The sequence below is a fragment of the Dipodomys spectabilis genome, unplaced genomic scaffold (genome assembly GCF_019054845.1).
Source record: "Dipodomys spectabilis isolate Male_0828 unplaced genomic scaffold, ASM1905484v1 ptg000112l, whole genome shotgun sequence".
Classification (NCBI taxonomy): Eukaryota; Metazoa; Chordata; class Mammalia; order Rodentia; family Heteromyidae; genus Dipodomys; species Dipodomys spectabilis.
This window is the reverse complement of record NW_024870789.1, coordinates 4,873,851-4,895,709: the sequence shown is the minus strand read 5'-3', so window position 1 is coordinate 4,895,709 and position 21,859 is coordinate 4,873,851. Positions and strand designations below refer to the sequence as shown.

The 21,859-nt window shown below is 57.2% G+C and overlaps 1 protein-coding gene across 2 annotated transcripts; it reads right to left on the bottom strand.

Annotated features, from left to right (window-relative positions):
• Positions 1-242: 242 nt before the first annotated feature.
• Positions 243-16,691, bottom strand: Stx1a (syntaxin 1A). Of its 2 annotated transcripts, none has more exons than XR_006148657.1 (10): positions 16,618-16,691; positions 8,421-8,498; positions 8,151-8,250; positions 5,893-5,967; positions 5,299-5,372; positions 5,103-5,211; positions 4,882-4,955; positions 3,849-3,986; positions 1,654-1,832; positions 243-1,299 (listed from the first exon to the last, which is right to left on the bottom strand). XR_006148657.1 is itself a non-coding variant. In XM_042688157.1 (10 exons), the coding sequence occupies exons 1-10, from the start codon at positions 16,645-16,647 to the stop codon at positions 1,222-1,224; spliced, it is 867 nt and encodes a 288-aa protein (XP_042544091.1). In that variant the 5' UTR covers positions 16,648-16,691; the 3' UTR covers positions 243-1,221. The 2 variants fall into 2 exon arrangements, 1 of the variants encoding a protein (XP_042544091.1); XM_042688157.1 differs by having other exon boundaries at positions 1,654-1,764.
• Between the last annotated feature and the right edge of the window lie 5,168 nt (positions 16,692-21,859).

Sequence of the window (21,859 nt, the reverse complement as noted above, 5' to 3'; positions counted from 1 at the left end):
TCACATGGTAGTACAGGATGGCGTGGAACACAACTAAGACTCCAGGGGGCAGGGCAGACCGAGGCAGGACCAGGAACTGGAAGGCACAGGTGTATGTGCACGTGCGTTGGGAGCAGTCAGACTCTCCGTCAGAGGCCCTTCCCAGGCCCGTCATATTGTCCCCAAGTCCTGAGGCTAGGCTGCTGCAGACAGAAGGATCGCCCAGAGGCAGCTACAGATACAAATGTTTATTCTACATAAAAATTCACAAAATGGGCAGCTGGTTGTACCAAGACCTTTGGTGGAGGTGGCAGGGGAGGGCAGAGAAGGCAACACGGACAGTGGTCACAGGTACCAGGCAGGAGCAAAGCTGAGGGCGGTGGCCTGGGCATGGCCAGTCCCCCTGCATGCGGGCGCATGCAGACTCCTAGCCTGTCAAGGAAGAGGGGATCTGGGGTTGGGGCACATTTGAACTAGGAGCCCCAGGATGGGGGCACTCCCTGACTGGCTGCTTAATACTGCATCCAGGACACCTGAAGCCACATGGCACTGACACATCAATGGCAAGGGCAGGGCAAGACCAGGCCTGGCAAGGCACCTGGGCCAGCATCCCCAAACGCGCAACACTGGCCCAGGCTGCAGCCTTCCCGGACCCCACCCCAGCTCAGGCCCCACCCTGGGGTTGTTCCTGGGCCCTGGGAAGGGAGATGAGAGCCAGAGGCTTGGCCCAGGAGGAGGAGGAGCTTAGTCCTGACAGGCCAGCAACAGCACCCCTGAGCCTCATGACAGTGGCAGCTGGCAGAGGCTTGGTGCTAGAGCTTTTGGGGCCACCCCCTCCCCCAGCCAGAAAAAGCAGCACCATGAGGCCAGCTGGGCCGCGCTCCGGAAGGCTGGGTGGGAAAAACAGTTGAGAAGGCCAGGGTAGGAGGGGTAGAAGCAAGGTTGGGGTCCAGAAAGCCTGGGCACCAGGTCAGGGTGGACCCAAGCCTGAGGACTGCTAACATGCCCATGGGCCAGCCCTGCCTGGCTAGGGAGGGCAGCCTGGGGGAGGACCTGGGGCTGCCCCACACAGCCCCAGCTGCATCTCTGCACAGACACACAGTCACAAGATCATGCACACAACACAGCTTGGGCAGAGGGGGGCAGTGAGTTGCTCCAAGCCAGAGGTGAGGTGGGTGGAGAGGGCCCGTGGTCAGACCGCCTTGGGTGAGCTGTCCAGGGTAGCGTGGCAGGCAAGCAGCCCTATGCAAAGATGCCCCCAAAGGTGGAGGCAATGACGATGCCCAGGATCACACAGCACACGATGATCATGATCTTCTTCTGCAGACAGAGGGTGGGGAGGGCAGGCCTCAGGCAGAGCTGGGGGACCTCAGGCAGGGGGGACTGAGACTGGGTTATAACACCAGCACCTCAAAGTAAAAGTGAGGGTTGTGCCTGGTACTGGTAGCTTACTCTTGGGCTGAGATCTAAGGATGAGGATTCAAAGCTAGCCCAGGAAGTGGAATTGTGACTCAAGTAAGTGGCAGAGTGCTAGCCTTGAGTAAAAAAGCTCAGGGATAGCCTTGAGTTCAAGCCCCACTATTGGCACACACACACAAAATAAAGAAGGGTTGAAGCTCCTGGCCAGGCAGAGGGGAGGGACGCCCACCAGCCAGGGCTGGGCAGCACACTGACCCGGCGCGCCTTGCTCTGGTACTTGACGGCCTTCTTGGTGTCAGACACAGCCCGCTCCACGTAGTCCACAGCGTGCTCCACATTATACTCGATCCTGTCGATCATCTCCCCCTGCAAGGCCCGGGTGGTGGCTCCAGGGCTGGCTCCTCAGGGCAGGGCAGGGCTGGCATGCCAGCAACCTGAAGTCAGGAAAATAAGGTATGAGAGGTAGGCATGGTGCTGGGTGTTTTGTTTTTGTCAGTCGTGGGGCCTGAACTCGGCCTGGGCTCTGTCCCTCAGCTCTTCAGCTCAAGGCTAGCGCTCTACCACTTGAGCCACAGTGCCACTTCCAGCTTTTTTCTTTTTGCTTATGTGGTGCTGAGGAATCGAACCCAGGGCCTCATGCATGCAAGGCAAGCGCTCTACCACTGAGCCACCTTCCCAGCTCCAGCCCCAGGATATAGCTTCTCAGCTGAGCTGACAACCACAGGCTCCGTTGTTTCCCCTCCCAGCAACCATCTTGGGGTGGCATTGGCCATGCAGGCTGGGGATGGAGGGAGGCATGCAGAGAGCGGCAACTGGGCCCTGACCCCCAGGACCAGCAGGTGAGTCTAAGCCTTCCCTGTCCACAGCTTATGGGATAACATCATTATGTTCCTGTCACCCTGAGGCACAATGATTCCATTGAGCTTTGGCTGGCTGACTCCCCTAAGCCTCTCTTGCCCACCTCTGCGGCCATCATGGTCCCATGATCCCCCTGGAGGCCTGTCCAATCTTGGCACTGCCCACAGACTCCTAGTATATCCAATGCCTTCACTCTTGTCCAGGTCACCACAGTGTGTCTCACTGGGCATGACAGCTTCCTCCAGCCTCCCTGCTTCCTAAGTCCTACCTCCACCATGCCCCAAAGCCCCCACTGACTTGGTGTGGTGCTTCACACCTGTAATCCTGAAGCAAGATGATTGAGAGCTCAAGTCCAGCCTGAGCTACATGGCAAGATCCTGTCACAAAAACCAGAAGTGAGCTGGACACCAGTGGCTCACACCTGTCATCCTAGCTACTCAAGAAGCTGAGATCAGGACTGGTTTGAAGTCAGCCCGGGCAGAAAAGTCCCCATGAGACTCTTATCTCCAAGGAGCCACTTATGAAAAACAGAAAATAGATGGAAATGGTATTGTGCCTCAAAATGGCAGCTTGCTAGCCTTGAGCAAAAGAGCCCAGGGACAGTGCCCAAACCCTGGACCAACAAAAAAGTAAATGCTTTCAGGTACTCAAAGCCACTGACCAGGGCTGGGAAGGTGGCTCAGTGGGAGACTGCCTCGCATGCATGAGGCCCTGGGTTCAATTCAGAAAACAGAAAAGGCTGGAAGTAGTGCTGTGGGTCAAGTGGTAGAGCACTAGCCTTGAGCTGAGGAGCTGAGGGACAGCGTGCCCAGGCCCAGAGTTCAAGCCCCATAACGAACCAAAACAAAGGCCACTAACCAAGGCCTTGTGGATTTCACCTCCCTCAGCTGACCTCACCTTGGGCCTGCCCATACCCTGGGGTCCAGCCACTGATCACGTATCTCCCTCAAGTAAAGCCAGCTACTTGACCAGGGCCCTGGGCATTTGCTCCACCTTCCCTGGAAGTTGGCTCCTTTCCACATCCGCTGTCAGGGCAGCACTCAAGCCCCTGTGCCGGTACTGGGGCTTGAATTCAGGGCCTCCCATGCTCCCTCACATTTTTTCTAAAAGGATGGTGTTCTACCATTTGAACCACAGCTCTATTTCCACCTTTTGATGTTTAACTAGAGATAGAAGCCTCACAGCCTTTCCTGCTGTCTCACTAACTTGCCCAGATAGGCTTCTGTGGGATTCTCCTGCCTCAGCCTCCTGAGTAGCTGGTATTACTCACATGCACCACCACAAAATGCTGACCCCTTTCTTCACTGATGCTGCCCTTGAACACAATGATCTGCTCCAGGCCCCTCTGCTGACCTCATCATTCTATCTTGGAGCCCCTAGCAGAGCAGTGGGTCAGAGAACAGACATCAGGGTGGGGTACCATGCAGGACCAAGCAGAGCCATTAAGAGAGGTGCCACAGGTGGGCAAGTGTTTGGTTGGTTACCTGAGGGCTCAGTCCCTCCCAGGCCGGGCAGCATGTTGGGCAGAAAGGGAGGGGGTTAATGCAGCCCCAGGTGTGGTGGAGGCTGGGGCTGAGGGGCCTGGGGCTCACCTGGCTCTCCACAAGCATAGCCATGTCCATGAACATGTCATGCAGCTCCCGGATGCTGCTCTCCAGCTTAATGATCTCACTGTGCCGAGTCTCAATCTCACTCAAAGCCTGCTTGGAGATGCTGGAGTCCACGATGATCTGGGGGAAGGAGCAGAGAGCTGGAACCCAGAGACCAGCCCAGGGGGAGGGCACAGGCCCAGGGAGAGGAGGGTAGAAGGCCAGGGTGGAAGGCAACTGGGATGGCAGATTTCCAGTACCAACTGCCACAGTCCTTCCACCCATCTGCTCAGCTTCAACTCCATTTCTCCATGGAACTACCTACCTGTGCATGCTCCACAGTTCCCATTCCATGAGAGACAGTTCTTAACATCAGTGTCTGCAGCCCCATGGACCCAGGCCTTGAATTACCATCATTCAATGACTGCCCCCTTCCTCTCCTCTTGGAATCCCCACCCACAACTATGGGCCACCTCCTTCACATAAGGCATCCCCTAGCAAGGTGCCGCAATGCACCCTAAGTGCTGTAATGCCAGCACTCAGGCTGAGAAGGAAGGATCTCAAGTTCTGGACCAGCCTGGGCTGCAAAAGAAAACCCTGTCTCAAAATATAAACCCAAGAGCCCCCTGTGCCAGGAGAACTTGGAGCCTTCCAGGAGTGTACCATACAGTATGTCTATCAGGAGGGAAAAAGACCCCAATGACAGTTATTAGCAAAGGCCCAGGGGTAGCAATGGCACAGAAGTGGAGCCCCCTAGGAGATACTGGGAACACAGTGGGTGTTTGTGGAAGTCTCACTATGTAGCCAGGGCTAACCTTGAATTCAAATCCTCTTACAGGTGTGCTCCACCATGCTGGGCATAGATAGGTCTTTGCAACTAACATGTGACCTCACCTCTGGGGACTCGGCTGTATCTGAAACCTGTCTCATAGGTGGCTAGGTCCAGCTACCGCCCTGACCGAGCACTTCTCCCCCACACCCTGGAGCCTTGGGGTAGGGATGGCTAGCAGGCCACAGCAGCAGGCTCCACACTCACCCCAGAAGCAAAGATGGCGGGGTTCCCACTCTCCAGCATGTCCTCCAGCTCCTCACTGGTGGTGGTCCTGCCGGCTGTGGACGGGACCACGCTGAGCATGCAACCTAACCATAGTCGCCTGGTCGCCCCTCCTAGAGGGCCTGCCTCACGGCAGACCCCGCCCCTCCCTGTCGGTCCCGCCCCGCAGGCCCCGCCTCTGAGCAGGCCCCACCCCCGCTCACTGATCTCCAGCTGCCTCTGAATGCGGCCCTTGCAGCGCTCGCGGTAGTCGGACTGCGTGGCGTTGTACTCGGACATGACCTCCACAAACTTCCGGGACAACGTGGAGTGCTGGGAGTCCGGGACAAGGGGTGCAGCTGTCAGGCCTCACGGAGCCCCAGAGCCTCCGGGGCGTCCCCGCCCCAGACGCCCGCGCACCTGTGTCTTGCGGATCCTCAGGTCCGCAGAAGAGCGGTTCAGGCCTTCCTCCTGCTCGATGCTCTGCTCTATACCTAGAGGAGGCAGCGGCTGAGCCCTCGAGATCCCCACCCACCCCCAAGTCCGGGATAGGGTGCTTGCTCCCCTGGGAGGGCCTCCGTGTGGGATTTGTGGGGGCCACATGGGAAGCAAGGCAAGCTGGCAAGCCCTGAAGGCCCTCCCCCGGGAAGCAGGGGAATGGGGGGGGGGTGCTGGTGGCAAACCTACTGTGTGCTGGCTGCGTGCCCCAGCAAGGCTGGGCACAGGGCTGAGCTCCTAGGCAGCCACCACCTTCACAACACCTGGCCCTCGGCTGAGGTGTCCACTGCACGGCCACCAGCTTGTTTGGAGGGTGTTGGAACCCAGGACCTCAGACCCTGTGGACAGGGCACTGCCACGGAGCCACATCCCAGCCCTCCTCACCTGCTCCCATGCTCCTTTGGTACTCAAGCACCTATCCTAGAACCCAAACAGCAGTATCGCCCCGGGGGTCAGGGACCGTCTCCCACCCTCAACCCACCAGAGTGAAGAAGCATAGCCCAAAGCCCAACTCACTCTTTAACTTAGAACGAACTTTGTTTGCTGTCTTCTTTATGTCTGCCATGAGTTCTTCCAGCTCCTCCTTTGTCTCTGGGGAAGCAGAAGGGGTGTGGTGTAGGCACTGGGGTACCTTCCCCCTTATCCTAATGGTCAGGCTCTGCCTCCTGCACTGGATGGATGGGGTCCTGCCCTGGCTGAGTGGTTGCTTGCTGCCCCGTATCTGGGTCAGGGCCACACCAGCTGCAGCCGCATCCCCCTTCCCCGCTCCTTCCCCATTCCCGCCTCTCCCACCCCCTGCAGAACACAGATGGGTCGAAATTTAAGGCAAGAATAATTGTGGAGCAGCTGGTGAGGCTGGAGTTGGCGCCAGGAGGCTGGGGACATTGACTTGCTGCTGGCTGGAGCCAGGCTAGGTGGGGCTCACCTGGCCTTACCTGGTGGCTGGGACTGAGCAGCCAGCCATGGGCTGATGGGGGACAAGAGTGCAGTCCCCCTGATCCCTGAACTGCCCCTCCTCAGGGACTGGCGGCACCCAGCCCGGCTGAGAGCTGATGGAGAAGGGGTTCAAAGAAGTGGGCCCTTGAGGTAGCAGGTGGCTGGGGCCAAGGGAGGGGAAGGGGGGTTGCGGCCTGACATGCCACTGAAGCCATCTTTTTACTAAGCTGGCAGAGGCCAGGGGGTGCCCAGCTGGCCCCTCTCCCTCAGGGGAGCCGGCTGCTCCCTGCTGCAGTGTTCCCAGGTGCTCCCTGGGATGCCCCCCCATCAGCCAGGGCTAGCCTTCCACCATCACCCCTCAAGCCAAGTCCTGAAGTGGCTGGGGAGAGGCATGGCTGCTGGCCTTGGGGATGGGCCTGGAGGGTCACCTCCCACAGGCAGCGTGGGTGGGTGTGGGGGGCTCCACCTTCTTAGCAAGAACAAGGGCAGCTTGGTTACCAGCTGCTCTCATCTCAGCCTTCCTTGCTCAGACCCAAAATAGCCCAGCCGGATGGCGGGCCCAGAGGAGGCCTAGCACCTGGGCTGGGAAAGCCCCCCACCACCAGATTTCTGGTCCCTCCTTGACTCTACTCTGCCCTGCAGCACCCCTCCCCAGCCCTCCCCCCTGCCAGGTCTCCTGCTCAGCTTAAGACACAGAGGAACCCCAAGGAAGGAAGCCAAGGGGCTCTGTTACCCCCAACCCTACCCACCCCCTCCAGAAGCTGAATCCTTCCACCTCACTTCAGTCACCACCTCCTAGCCTCGGCGGGAAGAGCCCGCACAGGGCCACACAGACGCGCCACAGGCCTGGCCACCAGGGGCATCTCTGGATAGGGGGCAAAGGGGGTCAAACCAGCCGGCATATTCTCTCTCTGGAGGCACCCTGGTGTCTCCCTAACTACACTACATCCTGCCTTCCCAGGGCACAGTGCTGGGCACAGGTGAAGTGTCTGGGTGGCTTGGGGGCCACGCGGGAGAGTAGAAAGTGTACCCAGGGAAACAACCTGGGCCCTGATGGGCTGCAATGAGGTCTGCAACCAGCATGGGGGGGAGGGGGAGACAGGTAAATGGCCAAGTCGTCTTGGGGGAGCAACCTGGCATGTATGGAACCTAGGCCACACAGGCTCCCTGAGCTGGCAGAGCGAGGTGACTTCCTGGAGCCGGGAGGATGCGTGGCTCCAGGGTACCAAGTGGCCAGGTGCCAGGGCTGCCAGCTCTTGCCGGAAGCTCTGCCTGCTCAGCCGGCCTGCCCTCCCACAGTGTTGCTGCCTCAAAGCTACCATCTGCTCCCTGGGGAGGTGGAGCTGGGAGGGGCCCTAGGGCCCCTCCCAGCCCCTCCCTCTCCTTCCCAGAGGGCCTCCCTGGACAGCAGCCAGCCTTAGGAAAAACCCAGAGGAAGGAAAGGGCCAAGCAGGCTACAGACCCTACTTGGGCCAGGAAGAGACCCCCCCAAGCCTCCCTCTTCTATTTCCTTTCCCTCTCTTTCTTTCTTTTGCTAGAATTAGTGTTTGAATTAGACTTACCACTTGAGCCACATCCCCAGCCTTTTTTGCTTTAGTTCTTTCTCAAGTTTATGCCCCAGCCTCACACCACGATCCTCCTACCTCCACTTCTGATTAGCTGGGCTTACAGGCCTTGCCACCACATCTGGCCCACCCACACAAGTCTGCATGAGACCAGGGTCCCACCAGTGACTGTCCTCAGTCCTGGATGGTCTCTCAGAACCCTCCCCTGACCCAACCAGCCTGGGCACCCTTTAGTGCTCCAGCCGTCCCCATGGCTCCTGGACCCCTACTCACTCTCGTCGGGGTTAGGGGAGGCCAGGATGGCACTGTGCTTCCGCTTCACCTCCTCCACGTTCTCAGCAATCTTGTCGATGAAGCCCCGGATCTCCTCCACCTGGACCAAGGCCAGGTTGTGTGGGCCCAGGACTGGCCCAGAGGAAAGCCCAGGAAGCTCCAGGAGAGGACAGGTGGGAAGGGGTGACCACGCCCAAATGCCCACACATGGGAGCCCAGGGCTGGGCAGGCAGGCCCAGCTTGGGGAGGAGACAGGGCAGGCCCTCCTACCTGCTCGAAGAACTCATCCATGAAGCGATCCCGGTCCACGGTGACTGTGACCTCGTCATCATCGTCACTGTCTTTGGCCTACCCAGGGGTGTGTGCACATGAATGGGCCTGTGCAGGACCCCTGGATCCCTCCAGAACTGATACCCCAACTGCCCAGCATCTGTATACAGGAAGGTATACTGGGCACAGCTCTGCCAGCTGGCCGTTCCCTCCCTCCTGGGGGCCTGTGAGCAGGGACAAAGACAGTCTGGCTTGAGTCGGGGTAAACTTGAGCTAGGGACATTCCACACTGGGCCTCAGTCTCTTTTCTGCATAGATTAATTGGGATGATGATAAAAATGTCAATGTAAAGCAGGGCACTGGTGGCTCACACCTGTAATCCCAGCTACTCAGGAGGCTGAGATCTGAGGATCACAGTTTGAAGCCAGCCCAGGCAGAAAAAATATGAGAGCATATTATCTCCAATGATGCAGTAAAAAGCTAGAGGTGCAGCTGTGGCTCAAGTAGTAGAGTGCCAACCTTCAGCAGAAAAGGTAAGCCATAGCGAGTGCAAGTACCAGCACAAAAAAAGACAGAGAAACCTTGCCTGAGAGCCTGGTGATGGTCTCTTCCTCCAGGCCAGGGACCCAGTTGCTGATCCTCTCCTGACAGCTGCCCTGTCATGGAGCGGGGGTGGTGTCCCCCCACCAGTAGCCCCCGAGCCTGAGTCATGGCTGGGCTGGTGTGTGTTAGCTGGGCCTATCTGACCCCTCCAAGGCACAGGCCCTGGCCTGTAAGCCAGCACTGTGTACTCCCCAGGCCCAGTAGTCTTTGTGTTTCTGAGCTGCCTCAGGGTGTCACCAAACCTGGCCTCAAACTCACAATCCTCCTGCCTTGGCCTCCCTAGGGCTGGGGTTACAAGCATGAACCAGCAAGCCTAGCTCCTCCATGGTCTTACAATGGAGCCCAGAGCTTCCAGGCTCATCTTCCAGGGGACCCCCAAGCCCTCAGACATGGGTCATCCTCATGCACCCCCAGCCCAGCCTCAAAAACCCAATGTGAGCAGGATTCTGGTGTCAGCAAGGCCCACACCATCCTGATCCAGTCTCTCTGGGGTCAGCTTCCACCTTGGGCCGATGCCCCCACTTCTGGAAGGGGTGAGGGGAAGGCACACTGCCATGGCCCGGGCCTGCCCTAGCCCTCGCCCAGGGTGTGTACAAATCAGAGCCCTGCATGAGCTGTAGGAAATCCATACGTCCTGGGTGCTGATGGTCCTGCTGTCCCTGGCTGCCTGGAGGGTGCCAGGGTCAGCCAGCTCTGCCCAGGCATGGCTGCCACCTCTCCCACGGGGACTTGGGGCCCATTTCCTTTCCATTCCCTCCTTTCCCTCCTTTCTTTCCTTCCTTCCTTCCTTCCTTTCTTTCTTCCTTCCTTCCTTCCTTCCTTCTTCCCTCCCTCCCTGCCTCCCTCCCTGCCTCCCTCTCTTCCTCCCTCCCTTCCTCCATCCCTCTCTTCCTTCCTTCCTGCCTTCCTTCTCCAGTCCTGGGTTTAAAAACCAAGGCCTAGATACTGTCTTTTGCGCAAGGCTGGTGCTCTACCACTTGAGCCACAGCTCTACTTCCAGCTTTCTTTTAGTTTTTTGTTATTATAAAAAAAAAGGGTTACAATTACATAACTCAGGTAAAAAGTACATTTCTTTTTGGACAATGTCACCCCTTCCCTCACTTTTTCCCAGTTTTTCCCTCCATCCCCACCCAAAAACTGTACAGTACATTTTCTACAGAGTGTCTAGTGAGCACCACTGCTGTTCGCCCTTTATCCGTCCATTTCTGTGCCCCTACCCTCACCCTCCCAAAGACAGATAAAGAGATAAGACAGAAAAGAAAATGAAAACAGTAATGAACATGTCTAGCTTTTTGGTGGTTAATTAGAAATAAGAGTCTCATGGACTTTCTTGTCTGGGCTGGCTTCAAACTATGATCCTCAGATCTCAGCCTCCAGAGTAGGTGGGATTACAGGCGTGAGCCACCAGTGCCCAGCTTGGGGCTCACTTCCCAGGGGAGCAGCCACCTCCCGCTGGGTTCTTCCCCAGGACTGGGGATGAGGGGCTAAGGGAGGACCCTCTGGCTGCAGGGAGAGAGGGCTACAGAGAGGAGGTTGGCTTCATCCCCCCAAAGTGGGACCCACTACAAGCAACAGACAGTCACAGTGGGGTGGCTGGAGGCAGCTGGGGGACACCCCCCCCTAAGTCTAAAAATCACACCTCCTCTCCAAAGCTAAAAGCACCCTCCTTCTCACCAGCATCTGCTGGCCAGGCTGCTAGGTGGCCACCCTTCCCCCAAGCCCACCCATAGACAAGACAGGGGCAACCCCATACTCCTGGACCATGCCAGGCCCAAGCCCTCCCGGGGGAGATTGAGGCACACGACATCCTGGGCAGCCAGCCAGGTTAAGATGTGCCATCCGCACCTTGGGTCCTTTGGGTGGCTGAAGGTCAGGGAGACTGGGAAAGGGTGCACAGAGAATATTCTAGCAGTCCCTTTGCCAGCAAGAGGAATGTCCGGGGTAACAGAGGGTACCAGCCTTGTCCTCAGAGACCCCTGGCTTGTCTAAGCCCCTCTGGACCTCAGCCTGCTATGTGTCACACAGAGACCTGTGTTCTGCTGGCATCTGCCCATTCTGGCCTCAAAACTATCCCTGCCCACAGGTGCAAAGATAAACCCAAAAGGTTCTCCCATGAGGACACAGAGAGACATGTGTGGACTTAGGTCCATGATGCCAGAACGGGGAGACAGAGATGCAGGTTCTGAGCCTGAATGGGGCAACCAGGACAGGCTCCACCCTGGACCTGGTATTCAGAGGGGCCCCATAGCCAATCAGAAGGTTTGGGGTATGACTTCTCTGCTGTGGTCCCACCAGCTATGGTGGCTCTCAGAAAAACCTAGATGGGGCCAGAGGCCGGTGGCTTATGCCTGTAATCCTATCTACTCAGTAGAACAAGATCTTGAGGAACTAGGTTTGAGGCCAGGCCTAGCAGAAAAGTCCATGAGAACTCCAGCAAAATGCTGGGCTGGGGTGTGGTTTAAATGGTAGAGCACCAGCCCAAGAAAGCAAGCTCAAGGCCCTGAGTTCCAACCCTGGTACAGCCCCCAAACAAAAACAAGTGAAATCTTCCAGAACAGAGCTGTAACGCAGCTAGGAACCTGGGAAGGTCTGATGTGGCGGAGGCAGCTGGAGCCACAGGTTCAAAAGCCCCAGTGCCCTCTGGACAGATGTACTGAGATACCTTCTGGCCTCCACCTTTCCCCAGATCACCTCAAAATTTCCAGCCCAAACCCCCACTATCCTAGCCCCATTCCCCCACCCCAAGCTAGAAACCTAGAGGCACCAGCATTCTTAATCCCTTTGAGTCCTACCAACACTCAAGCCTGGTATTCATTTCTCATTCTACGGTTGTCAACCCTGGCCCAGCTCCAGGGGAGGGGTGGTGGTGATAGTTAAAAAGCGTGCTTCTAGGGGCTGGGAAGGTAGCTCAGTGGTAGAGCGCTTGCCTTGCATGCCTGAGGCCCTGGGTTCGATTCCTCAGCACCACATAAGCAAAAAAAGAAAAAAGCCGAAAGTGGCACTGTGGCTCAAGTGGTAGAGCGCTAGCCTTGAGCTGAAGAGCTGAGGGACAGCGCCCAGGCCCAGAGTTCAGGCCCCATGACCGGACCAAAAAAAAAAAAAAAAAAGCGTGCTTCTAGACCTTTCTGGAGGCTGAGTGGGAGTTTGTAAGGGTGTGGCTGGTGTGGCTCCTCCAAGCCAGATTTGATAGCTCACACCTGTAATCCCAAGAGGCACCCTGGAGGCAGAGGTAGGAGGATTAAAATCTGCGGCCAGATTGAGCAAAGGGAAGAGACCTGTCTAAAAAAAAAAAAAAAAAAAGAGGGGGGGGGAACAAAAACTAAAGCAAGTCGGGTGCTTGTGGCTCACACCTGTAATCCTAGCTACTCAGGAAGCTGAGATCTGAGGGTCTTGGTTCAGAGCCAGCATAAGCAGGAAAGACAGTGAGACTCTTATCTCCAATTAACCACCAGAAAACTGGAAGTGGCGCTGTGGCTCAAGTGGTAGAGCCCTAGCCTTGAGGGACATTGCCCAGGCTGGGTTCAAGCCCCATTACTGAGGGGGGGAGGGGGAGGACAGGGGACCTAAAGCAAAAAGAGCTGGAGCATGGCTCAAGTGGTAAAATGCTTGCCTAGCAAGCAGGCTCTGAGTTCAAGCACTTGTCTAGCAAGCCCAAGGCCCTGTGCTCCATAGCACAGCACATAAAATGCCCTCTCTACGCCTGGATAGCTTAGGTCTGGTTTTCCAGCCTCTGGGCAACAGCCCCAGCTCAGGCCTCATAGCTGGATTGAACCATCAGGGCAGAAAACAGCTGCTCTGGGTGGTGCTGGGCAGCCCTGGTGTTCATCCTGTATTTGGTCCTGGACCCCAGGGTGCCTTCCAGGTAACGAGTCTGGCCACTACAGGAGGCACTAAGGCCCTGTGGCCTCCAGCCCATCCCGCCTGGTGTCAGGCCAGCCGGCAGGCAGGGTGGATTCATCACAGCTGGGCCCAGCCAGCTCTGTTGTCTGCCTCCAGGGCTATTTTTTCCCTTTCCTCTTTTTAATGACTAATCAAAGTCAATATCACTGGGCAGAGAGGCCCGGAGTAGAATCAGGGTATGGGAGAGGCCAGGCAGCTCCCCAGTAAAGCTGGCTCTAAAATCGGGGCACCTCTGTTCCCTCCCCACATCCTGGGCTCTCTGCTCCCCCCCAGGATGGGTCTCCTTCAGAGGGCCCCTGGGAGCTCACTAAGGCCCAGATCTGGAAAGAGGCTGGGCTCTGCTGTGTGACCTTGGATAAAGCCTAGCCCTTTCTGATCTTGGCTTGCGTGATCTGAGACAGGAAGTTAGGGCTGAGGTCAAATAGTAGAGCACCTGCCTAGCAAGTACGAGGCCCTGAGTTCAAATCCCAGTAGTGCAGAGAATGAGGCCATCAGCACCCCAGATAAAAATTGTGTTGCCATCCTTCAGTCTAAGACACACACATACCCTCACCCCTGAGCTGGAGGGAGGGAAGGGGGGCCTGTTCTGGGCCTGTTCTCACCTTCTCTGTAAAATCAGCTCCACTCCACAGGTGAGCTGAACAGAGGAACTGAACAAGAGACAGAGGATGGGTGGGTGGGCTGGGGCGGGAGGGGGGGGAGGGGCGCGCACGGGAGGGAGCTTCAGTTTCCAGTGATCTTGGCCTACGCCAGACCTCAAGGGACTCTGGAGGCTGGGTGTGAGCACCCCCAGCCTTACTTGGTAGCTATTTGCTTTCGCTTGAGCTGATCCATCCTTTTTTCTTTTTTTTTTTTTGGGGGGGGGGGGGTAGGGGGAGGGCGGTGGAGTTGGAGCTGGTATTGGGGCTTGGACTCAGGGCCTGGACATTGTCCTTTAGCTTTTTCACCTAAGGCTGGCATTCTACCAGTTGAGCCACAACTCCACTTCCAGCCTTTTTGGTGGTTAATTGGAGAAGAGCCACAGACTTTTCTGCCTGGTCCCACTTTTAACTGCGATCCTCAGCTGGCTTGAGCCAGTTTTACTCCTCTAGGGTCTCATTTCCCATGTGCACCCTGAGGGGCTGACCCGATCTCTGAATACTGATGAGGGACCCACACAGGCCACAAGGAGCTGTGCACTGCCCCTCTGCTGAGAGGGAAATGGGCCCCATGAGAGGTGCATGTGGGAGGGCTGGGCTAGGGCTGCAGAGCTGAGGAAACAGCAGCTCCTTCCCAAGTGTGACTTTTATAAATAAGCTCCTTTCCTTCCTTCCAAATCTGGCAGCGGTGGGTGGGGGAGGAGAAGAGGAAGGGAGGGGGGGGGGAGGAAGGAAGAATGGGAGCAGGGCACAGCTGCTGGCCTGAACTGTCTATGGTCACCCTGGCCAGCCCTAGCCTCTCTCCCTTCAAGGGGGTAAGGGTAGGCTCCTGGGGTTCAAGGTCCCCTCCAAATGCGGAGTAAGAAAATCAGAAGCCTTTGAGAATCTGAAATCTAGGTTTTCCTCCTGCTTCACAGATGGAAACCCCAGGCCCAAAGGGAAAGGGAGCTCTAGGAAGGACAACACCTCAAGATTCACTCTCTTCCCTCCCTCCCCCAAGCCAGTGTGGGCTCCTGCCAGAAAATAGAATCTGCTAGAAGGCCTCATCTGAGGAGCAGTTCTAGTGGTGCAGGAGCTCTGCACGCTCTGGGTGCATAGGGCACATACAAAAGGAGCAAAACCAGAGCCTGATCTGTAACACCAGCACTTGGGAAACTGAAACAGAAAGATCCTGAGGATCCTGAGTTCAAGGCCAGCACAAACTAGAGAGCAAGACACTATCTCACTATATATAAAAAAAAGCGGGGGGAGGGGAGGGGGGTTGGACTGGGAAGGTGGCTCAGTGGTAGAGCACTTGCCTTGCATGCCTGAGGCCCTAGGTTCGATTCCTCAGCACCACATATGCAGAAAAAGCTGGAAGTGGCACTGTGGCTCAAGTGGTAGAGCACTAGCCTTGAGCTAAGAGCTAAGGGACAGCACCCAGGCCCAGAGTTCAGCCCCCACGACCGACAAAAAAATAAAATAAAATAAAATAAAAAAAAGGCAAAGCTAGGCATTCCTGTGGAAGGGAGTCACCAAGCAGAGAGGGAAGGGCAAAGTTCTGGGTTCACAAGTACCTCACAACTCAAGCTCTTCTGGGGGAACCCTCAGTTCTGACCACCTTCAGAGGCCATGCTGAGCCCCTGCACCCTATCCCTTCATCTGCCAAGCCAGGTGCTGATTCTCAGTGCCTCAGTTTCCCCACCCACAGAGGGGATGAAGACCGGCAAGCCAGGAGCTACTGGAAGATGGAGGGGGGAAGGACTGTATCCCCCAATCTCTGGGTTTCCACTGGTACCCATGAGACATCTCAACATAGGTAATTGCCCGGCCATGTTCTGCTAGGACAGCAGGACACCTGAGAGAAGCAGCATCGCCAGTGGGGGTGTTTAGAGACCAGGAGGGACCATCGTCTTCCTCTGAAACCTGTGGGGTTTACCCTGGGGCTGGGCACTGGGCCAGGAGTAAACACAGGTCTGAAGGCAGGTGGGGGCTGGCAGGCGCAGAACGGGGTGAGATGGAAGCAGAAAACGGGGCCTTCCCCCACCTCAGGAGAAGAGGCAGGCACAAATTTGGGGAGCATCTGGTCAGAGATCACAAGCTATGGGGTCAGAAGTAAGTTCCCATGCAAGAGGGGCAAGGGGTCTGGCTCTAAGTGAGGAGCTGCTAAGCCTGGGGCTCCACGGGATCAGTGAGCAGGGCCTGATCCCACGTGCCGGCTTCCTTTCTGTCATCCCCCCCCCCACCTCCTCCCATCCCTAAAGGCGGGGGGTGGGGAGGGCGGCAAGGGGGACCCGTGCAGGAGGCGGGGCAGCTGGGGTCTCCGTCAGGACTGGGAGACCTGGAGCTGGGACTCAGAACCTCCACGCACCCCGCTAGCCGCGCCCCAGGAGCCACACCCCGAAGGCCCTGGGAGACACAGGTGGAAAAATAAATGCCTCTCGCTGCCGTCAGACCAGGGGACCCAGGAAAGGTTTGCAAACGTCACCCTGGAGCCCGAAAGTGAGCCAGGGGCCGGACAGGTGTGCGCCCACCCCCACACCCGGGCGCGCCGAGGACCGGGCCAGCAGGACGCGAGCCACAGGTGACGCGGACGAGGCGGCTCCCGCCCGGGAGGGCGCCCCGAACCCGGGCATCCGCCAGGCACCCCGCGGCGGGGCTCCTGGCAGGTGGCGCCCGGCCCGCTCCCGCTGTCCACATCCAGGGGGACGTGGGACAATGGGGGACCGGAGACCAGACCTGCCCCTCGGGCGGGGAGGTGGCTCCCGTCCCGCCCCCGAAACCCCCCACCCCAGCCCTCCGATGCCCCCGAAACCGCGAGGTCCTGGAAAGTTTCTCCAGCACCGCAGGCTCCGGCCGCCAACCCACGCGGGCCCCCGCGGCCGAGCTCGCGCTAGTCGGGGACCCCAAAGGAGTCCAAGGGGCGGGACCCGAGGGGAGGTCAGGGTCCCGCGGCTCTCCCAGCTCTCTGCGTCCCGGTCGGGGACGCTGGGCCGCGCCTCGGGGACCGCGGGAGAGGGGCCAAGGTTGTCCAGCGCCCAGGCACAGGTGACGGCGTCCCCGCGGGGCGCACTCACCGTGCGGAGTTCCTGGGTTCGGTCCTTCATGCTCCCCGAGCAGCGGCGGCACCGGCTGCAGCGACCAAGTCCCGCATGCGCGACGGCCGCCCCGCGACTGCGCAGCGCCCGCCCGGCCCCGCCCCAGCCCCCGGGACCCCGGCCCGGCCCCAGCCGGCCCCGCCCTCCCAGGACCACGCCCACAGTCCCACCCACAATCGCACTGCCACGCCCACAGCTCCACCCATCTGTCAACACCCTGGCCACGCCCGTAGCCCATAAGGCCACGCCCAAAGCCCCACCCAGGCCGCGCTAGGCCCCACCCAGGCCCCACAAAGACTACGCCTTCAATCCCTCCCCGCCTCTACGCAACAAGACTCGCCCACTGTCCCTCCAGACCACGCCCGTGACCCAAGGCCTTACCCCTTCGAGCCCTGGTCCTACCCACGCCTGTAAGACCACGCCTCACCTCGGTAAGCCTCGCCTGCTCGCCCTGCACTCCATACTAAACTGCTAAATCTCCTGGCGGGGTTGGAGCCCTGGTGGGAGACGCCCTCCACCGTGCCTGCATAGCGTCTCCCGGTGTGGACCCAGCCGGGGGTCTGCCCCTCCCCTGTCCGACCACAGCATCCTTCCTTCAGCGTCCTGGTCTGGGCCTGGGTTCTCATCCCCTGGAATTGCTGCTGGAGGAGGGAACCCTACTCCCAGGTCAAAATCCCCAAAATCTCATCCAAGCTGGGTGCTGTGGCTCATGTCTCATTCAAGCTACCCAGGAGGCTGAGATCCGATCATCGCAGTTCGAAGCCAGCTGGGCAGGAAAATCAATGAGGCTTCTTATCTCCAATTAACCCCCAGAAAACCGGAAGTGGTGCTGTGGCCCAAAGAGGTAGAGCACTAGGCTTGAGCAAAAGAGCTCAGGGACAGCATCTAGTCCGAGTTCAAGCCCCAGGACAGGCAAAATAAAAACAAAATTTCCCCATCCAAGCCTTCACACCTGTAGTACCAGCTACTCAGTGGTGAGATCTGAGGATCTGGGTTTGAAGCCAGTCCATGCAGGAAATCCATGAGACTTTTATCTGCACTGAACTATCAAAAAGCTGGAAGTGGAGCTGTGGCTCAAAGTGGTAGAGAGCTCAGAGACAGTGCCTAGGCCCTGAGCCCTGAGTAAAAGCCCCAGGACTGGTGCACTTGCACCTACACACGCCCCACCCCTCTCCACCCGCACTCATTCAGAGAGTTCCTCCTTGCCCTTCCCTCTTCTCCCACCCTCATCAGGATGCAGGCTCTGGTCCCCTCTTTTCCAGGGTGGGAGGCTGGGGCTACCTCTTTTCTGCTCATGAGGCCCAGCAGTTTGCAGGAAGTGAGGATACAGGTTGCACCTCTCTCTCTGTGGCCCTCCCCAACCATCTTTAGGTCAGATTGAGCTCAATCTGGGCTCTGGCTCCTTCATGGCTCAATGCAAAGACCCACGGGGGTAATGGGGTGATGACCCTCTCAGGCTCCCTGCCGACATCTAGGTGCAAGCATGGCCACCCCCACACCCTCCCAACCCTCCCTCTTCCTAGCGCTCTCTCTCTCTCTCTCTCTCCTTCCTTCCTTCCTTCCTTTCTTTTTTGGCTGGTCCTGGGGCTTGAACTCAGGGCCTGGGCACTGTCCCTGAGCTTCTTTTCCTCAAAGCTAACACTCTACCACTTGAGCCACAGCACCACTTCTGGTTTTTCTGTGTATGTGAAACTGAGGACTCGAACCCAGGACTTCACACATGCTAGGCAAGCATTCTACCACTGAGCCACCTTCCTGGCCCCCCCCCCAACCCCTTCCAGCATTGCTCTGGATCCAGTCCAGCCTCCTGCTGTCCAGCATGTCTGGGCCTGGCACATGTCCCAGACTTCCAGCTTAGGTTAGCTGGCTGGCAGGCAGGCTGGGGATGCTGGTCCAGCCTTCCATGAAGAATCTGGCTCGAGACACTGGGATGTGTCTGGCTTAGCAACCAGGCAGCCACACCCCTCCCAGCTGTCCACCAGCTGCCACTCACTTGGCACATGAGAGGGTGCCATAGGGAGGGGGACTTTCCTGGGGTCAAGGGGAATTTCCTGTGTTCAGGGGAAGCCTGTGGCCAGGACACACATGGCTTGGCAAAGCAGGCATCGGGCCCATTCTGTATTCCGGGGAACCCCATATAGTAGGGAGAAGACAGAGAGGATGCAAGTATGAGGAAAAAGTGCTCAGGGACAGACCAGGCCCTGAGTTCAAGCCCTATAACCAACAAAAACAAAAGAGAAAAAGAAGCAAATGCTTTACCACTTGAGCCACAGCTCTACTTCCAGCTATTTTTGGCAGTTAATTGGAGATGAGAGTCTCACAGACTTTCCTTCCCAGACTGGCTTTGAACCATGATCCTCAAAGCTCAGCCTCCTGAGTATTTGGGACTACTGGTGTGAAGGGCATTGGGTCGGAGCAAGGCTTCTGACCAGAAGTGGGGGAGGTGGGAGGTGGAGCAGCTGTGGGCTCAGTGCAGCGGGAATAGGGGCTTCAGACTTGTCAGGTGGTTCTCAACAAGGCCTGCCATTTAATCAAACATTGAAGCCGGGCACCGGTGGATCATGCTTGAAATCCTAGCTATTCGGGAGGCTGAGATCTGAGGATTGTAATTCCAAGCCAGATTGGGCAGGAAAGTCTGTGGGACTCTTATCTCCAGTGAACCACCAGAAAACCAGAAGTGGTGCTGTGGCTCACTTTCACCTTGAGCTGAAGAGCTCAGGGACAGCGCCCAGGTCCAGAGTTCAAGCTCCACAACGAACAAAGAAAAAAAGAAAAATTGACAGCCCAAGGGGAGGCACGTAGACCCCTAGGAGTCTGGAATTCTGGGGGGAGGTCCAGGCTGGAGGCACAGGAACAAAGAGGGTTCCCAGTAGGCAGCCTCAGGGTGACAGGGCAGCTGAAAATCTGCTCTGGTGTCCAGGAGGGACCTGTGAGCACAGGAACAAAGGCAGGGCTGGAGAGGGGGAAAGGCATTGTGTCTGGGGCTTATTTCCATTATGAAAAGAATATGTTAGTTGTAGCCGGCACTATGGATCACAACTGTAATCCAATCCTAGCTACTCATGAGGCTGAGATCATGGTTTGAAGCCAATCTGGGCAAGAAAGTCCATGAGACTCGAACCACCAAATATTCAAAAGTGAAGCTGAGGTTCCAGTGGCAGAGCACCAGCCTTGAGCAGCCTTGACCCTGAATCCAAGCCCCAGGACCAACACAAAAATAAAATAAAATAAACAAAAATATACCAATTTATTCTCTCCTTCCTCCTTTCTGTTTTTTTTTTTTCTTCAATCCTAGGACCCAGGGCCTCCTTCTTGCTTGGCAGGAGCTCCACTACTTGAGTTATGCCAGTAGCCTTTTTGTTTGCATTTTGTGTTTTGAGTCAGGGCCTCACAATGTAGCTTAAGCTGACCTTGAACTTTTATTCTTTTTGCCAATCCTGGGGCTTGAACTCAGGGACTGGGCACTGTCCCTGGGCTTCTTTTGCTTGAGGCTAACACTTTACCACTTTAGCCATGGTGCCACTTCTGGTCTTTTCTGTGTATGTGGTACTGAGAAATCGAACCCAGGGCTTCCTGCATGCTAGGCAAGCACTCTACCACTAGGCCACATTCTCAGCTGGCCTTGAACTCTTGATCCTCCTGCTTCTGCCTTCTAGTGCTGAGATTACAGGCATGTGCTACGATACCCAGCTTAAAGTACACCAGTATTGTGAGCTAGAGCAAGGTTCTGGCATTAGCCATGTAAATAAGATAGGACTGATCCCTTCGCTGCTGTTTGGGTGTCCTTCAGTAAAATCAGGTTGGGGGGAGCAGGTGGGGGGTCAGCCTGGACTGAGTAGCATCTGAGGCCCTTTCATCAACACCCAGGGGAGCCCCCAGATGGTGTGTGCAGTTTCTGTGGGGTGCCAGCTGGGAACTTGGGAGTAGTATGGTAGGAGTGGAAATTGCTAAGCTGATGCTCTACCCCAAGAGCTTTGCCTCCAGCTCAGCTTTTTTCTGGTTACTTTGGAGATGGAGTTTCATACACCTGTCTGCCCAAGCTGGCCCATAACTGAGTAGCTAGATTACAGGTTTAAGCCACCAATGCCTGGTTTCACCCCTATTCTTTTTACTTGTTTAATTTAGTCTTTTTTTATTTTTGGAGACAGACTCTCATTATGTAATCCAGGCTGGTCTCAAACTTGCGGTCCTCTTGCCTCAGCTTCGCGAGTGCAGGGATTACAGGCATACCCATCCATTCTTTGATCTAGACAGCTGATGGATAATCGCTCTTTGAAGTCTGGTGGCTGCTTGTTAAAGGCATTGGTTTCTCCTACTTGTTCAGGGCAGCATTTCAACCTGGCTTTCCCTGTCGTTCTCTGCCAGGCCCTGCCTCGCCTCTCCGGACACGACTTCCGGCGGGGCTTGGGGCCCAGCGGACGTGGCCAGCAGGTGCAGTGGGCCTCCAAGGCTCTGCACTGAGCAACTGGGCGGCTCCGCGGGTCCCAGGCACTAGGCGCTGCTGCCACCTGCCGGCCGCGGCCGGTACCGCCCCGCACCTGCGCGGAGGCTAGGATGACATCACCTCCCGCTCCAAGTGCTCCCGCTGGCGGGAACGGGACTAGACGGTGTGGGACCTGCAGGGGCTATGAGGGTGTTAGAGCAGGGGGAAGAGGAGGGTGTGCGGGGTCCGCGCTATGGGATGGGGCGGCGGACCCGGGCTCCGGGCGGCGTGCGCATGCGCGCGCTTCCGGCGCTGAAGTCCCTTTTCCTCTTCTCGCGCGAACTCTGGCCCTGCCCTGCGGATGGCTGGGCTGTGCATAACCGCAGGTGTCCCAGGCCTCTCGGGGGAGGCTTTTAATTAGCCCCGTTGAACGGAGGAGCGGGACGCAGGCCAGGCCCAGCCCTGCCGGGCCCAGCTGGGGCTTTCTGCTTGTGCTGGAGCTTGAACCCCGGGTTCTGCACTCTGGCGTGGCTTTTTTCGCTCCAGGCTGTCGCTGTACCACTGGAGCCACGGCCCACTTCTGGCATTTTGCTGGTTAATTGGAGCTGAGGGTCTCGTGGATCCCTCTGCCTGTCTCTTGAGGAGCTGGGATTACAGGTGACCACTGATTCCTGGCTATTGTGATCACTAGGATTAGCCCTGTCCAATGGACAGCACTCTCCCCTCAGAGATGAGGAATTGACTCTGCACTTACGGTAGTGAAAGTATTGAAATTTTAAATATTTAAAATCACATTCA

Excerpts from the sequence above, each read along its gene's own strand:
- Stx1a (XM_042688157.1), bottom strand. The coding sequence starts at position 16,647 with ATGAAGGACCGAACCCAGGAACTCCGCACG. Across the intron at positions 4,956-5,102 it reads TCAGAGGCAGCTGGAGATCA|CCGGCAGGACCACCACCAGT; the intron begins GTGAGCGGGGGT and ends TCCCGTCCACAG. Across the intron at positions 1,300-1,653 it reads ACCAGAGCAAGGCGCGCCGG|AAGAAGATCATGATCATCGT; the intron begins GTCAGTGTGCTG and ends CTCTGTCTGCAG.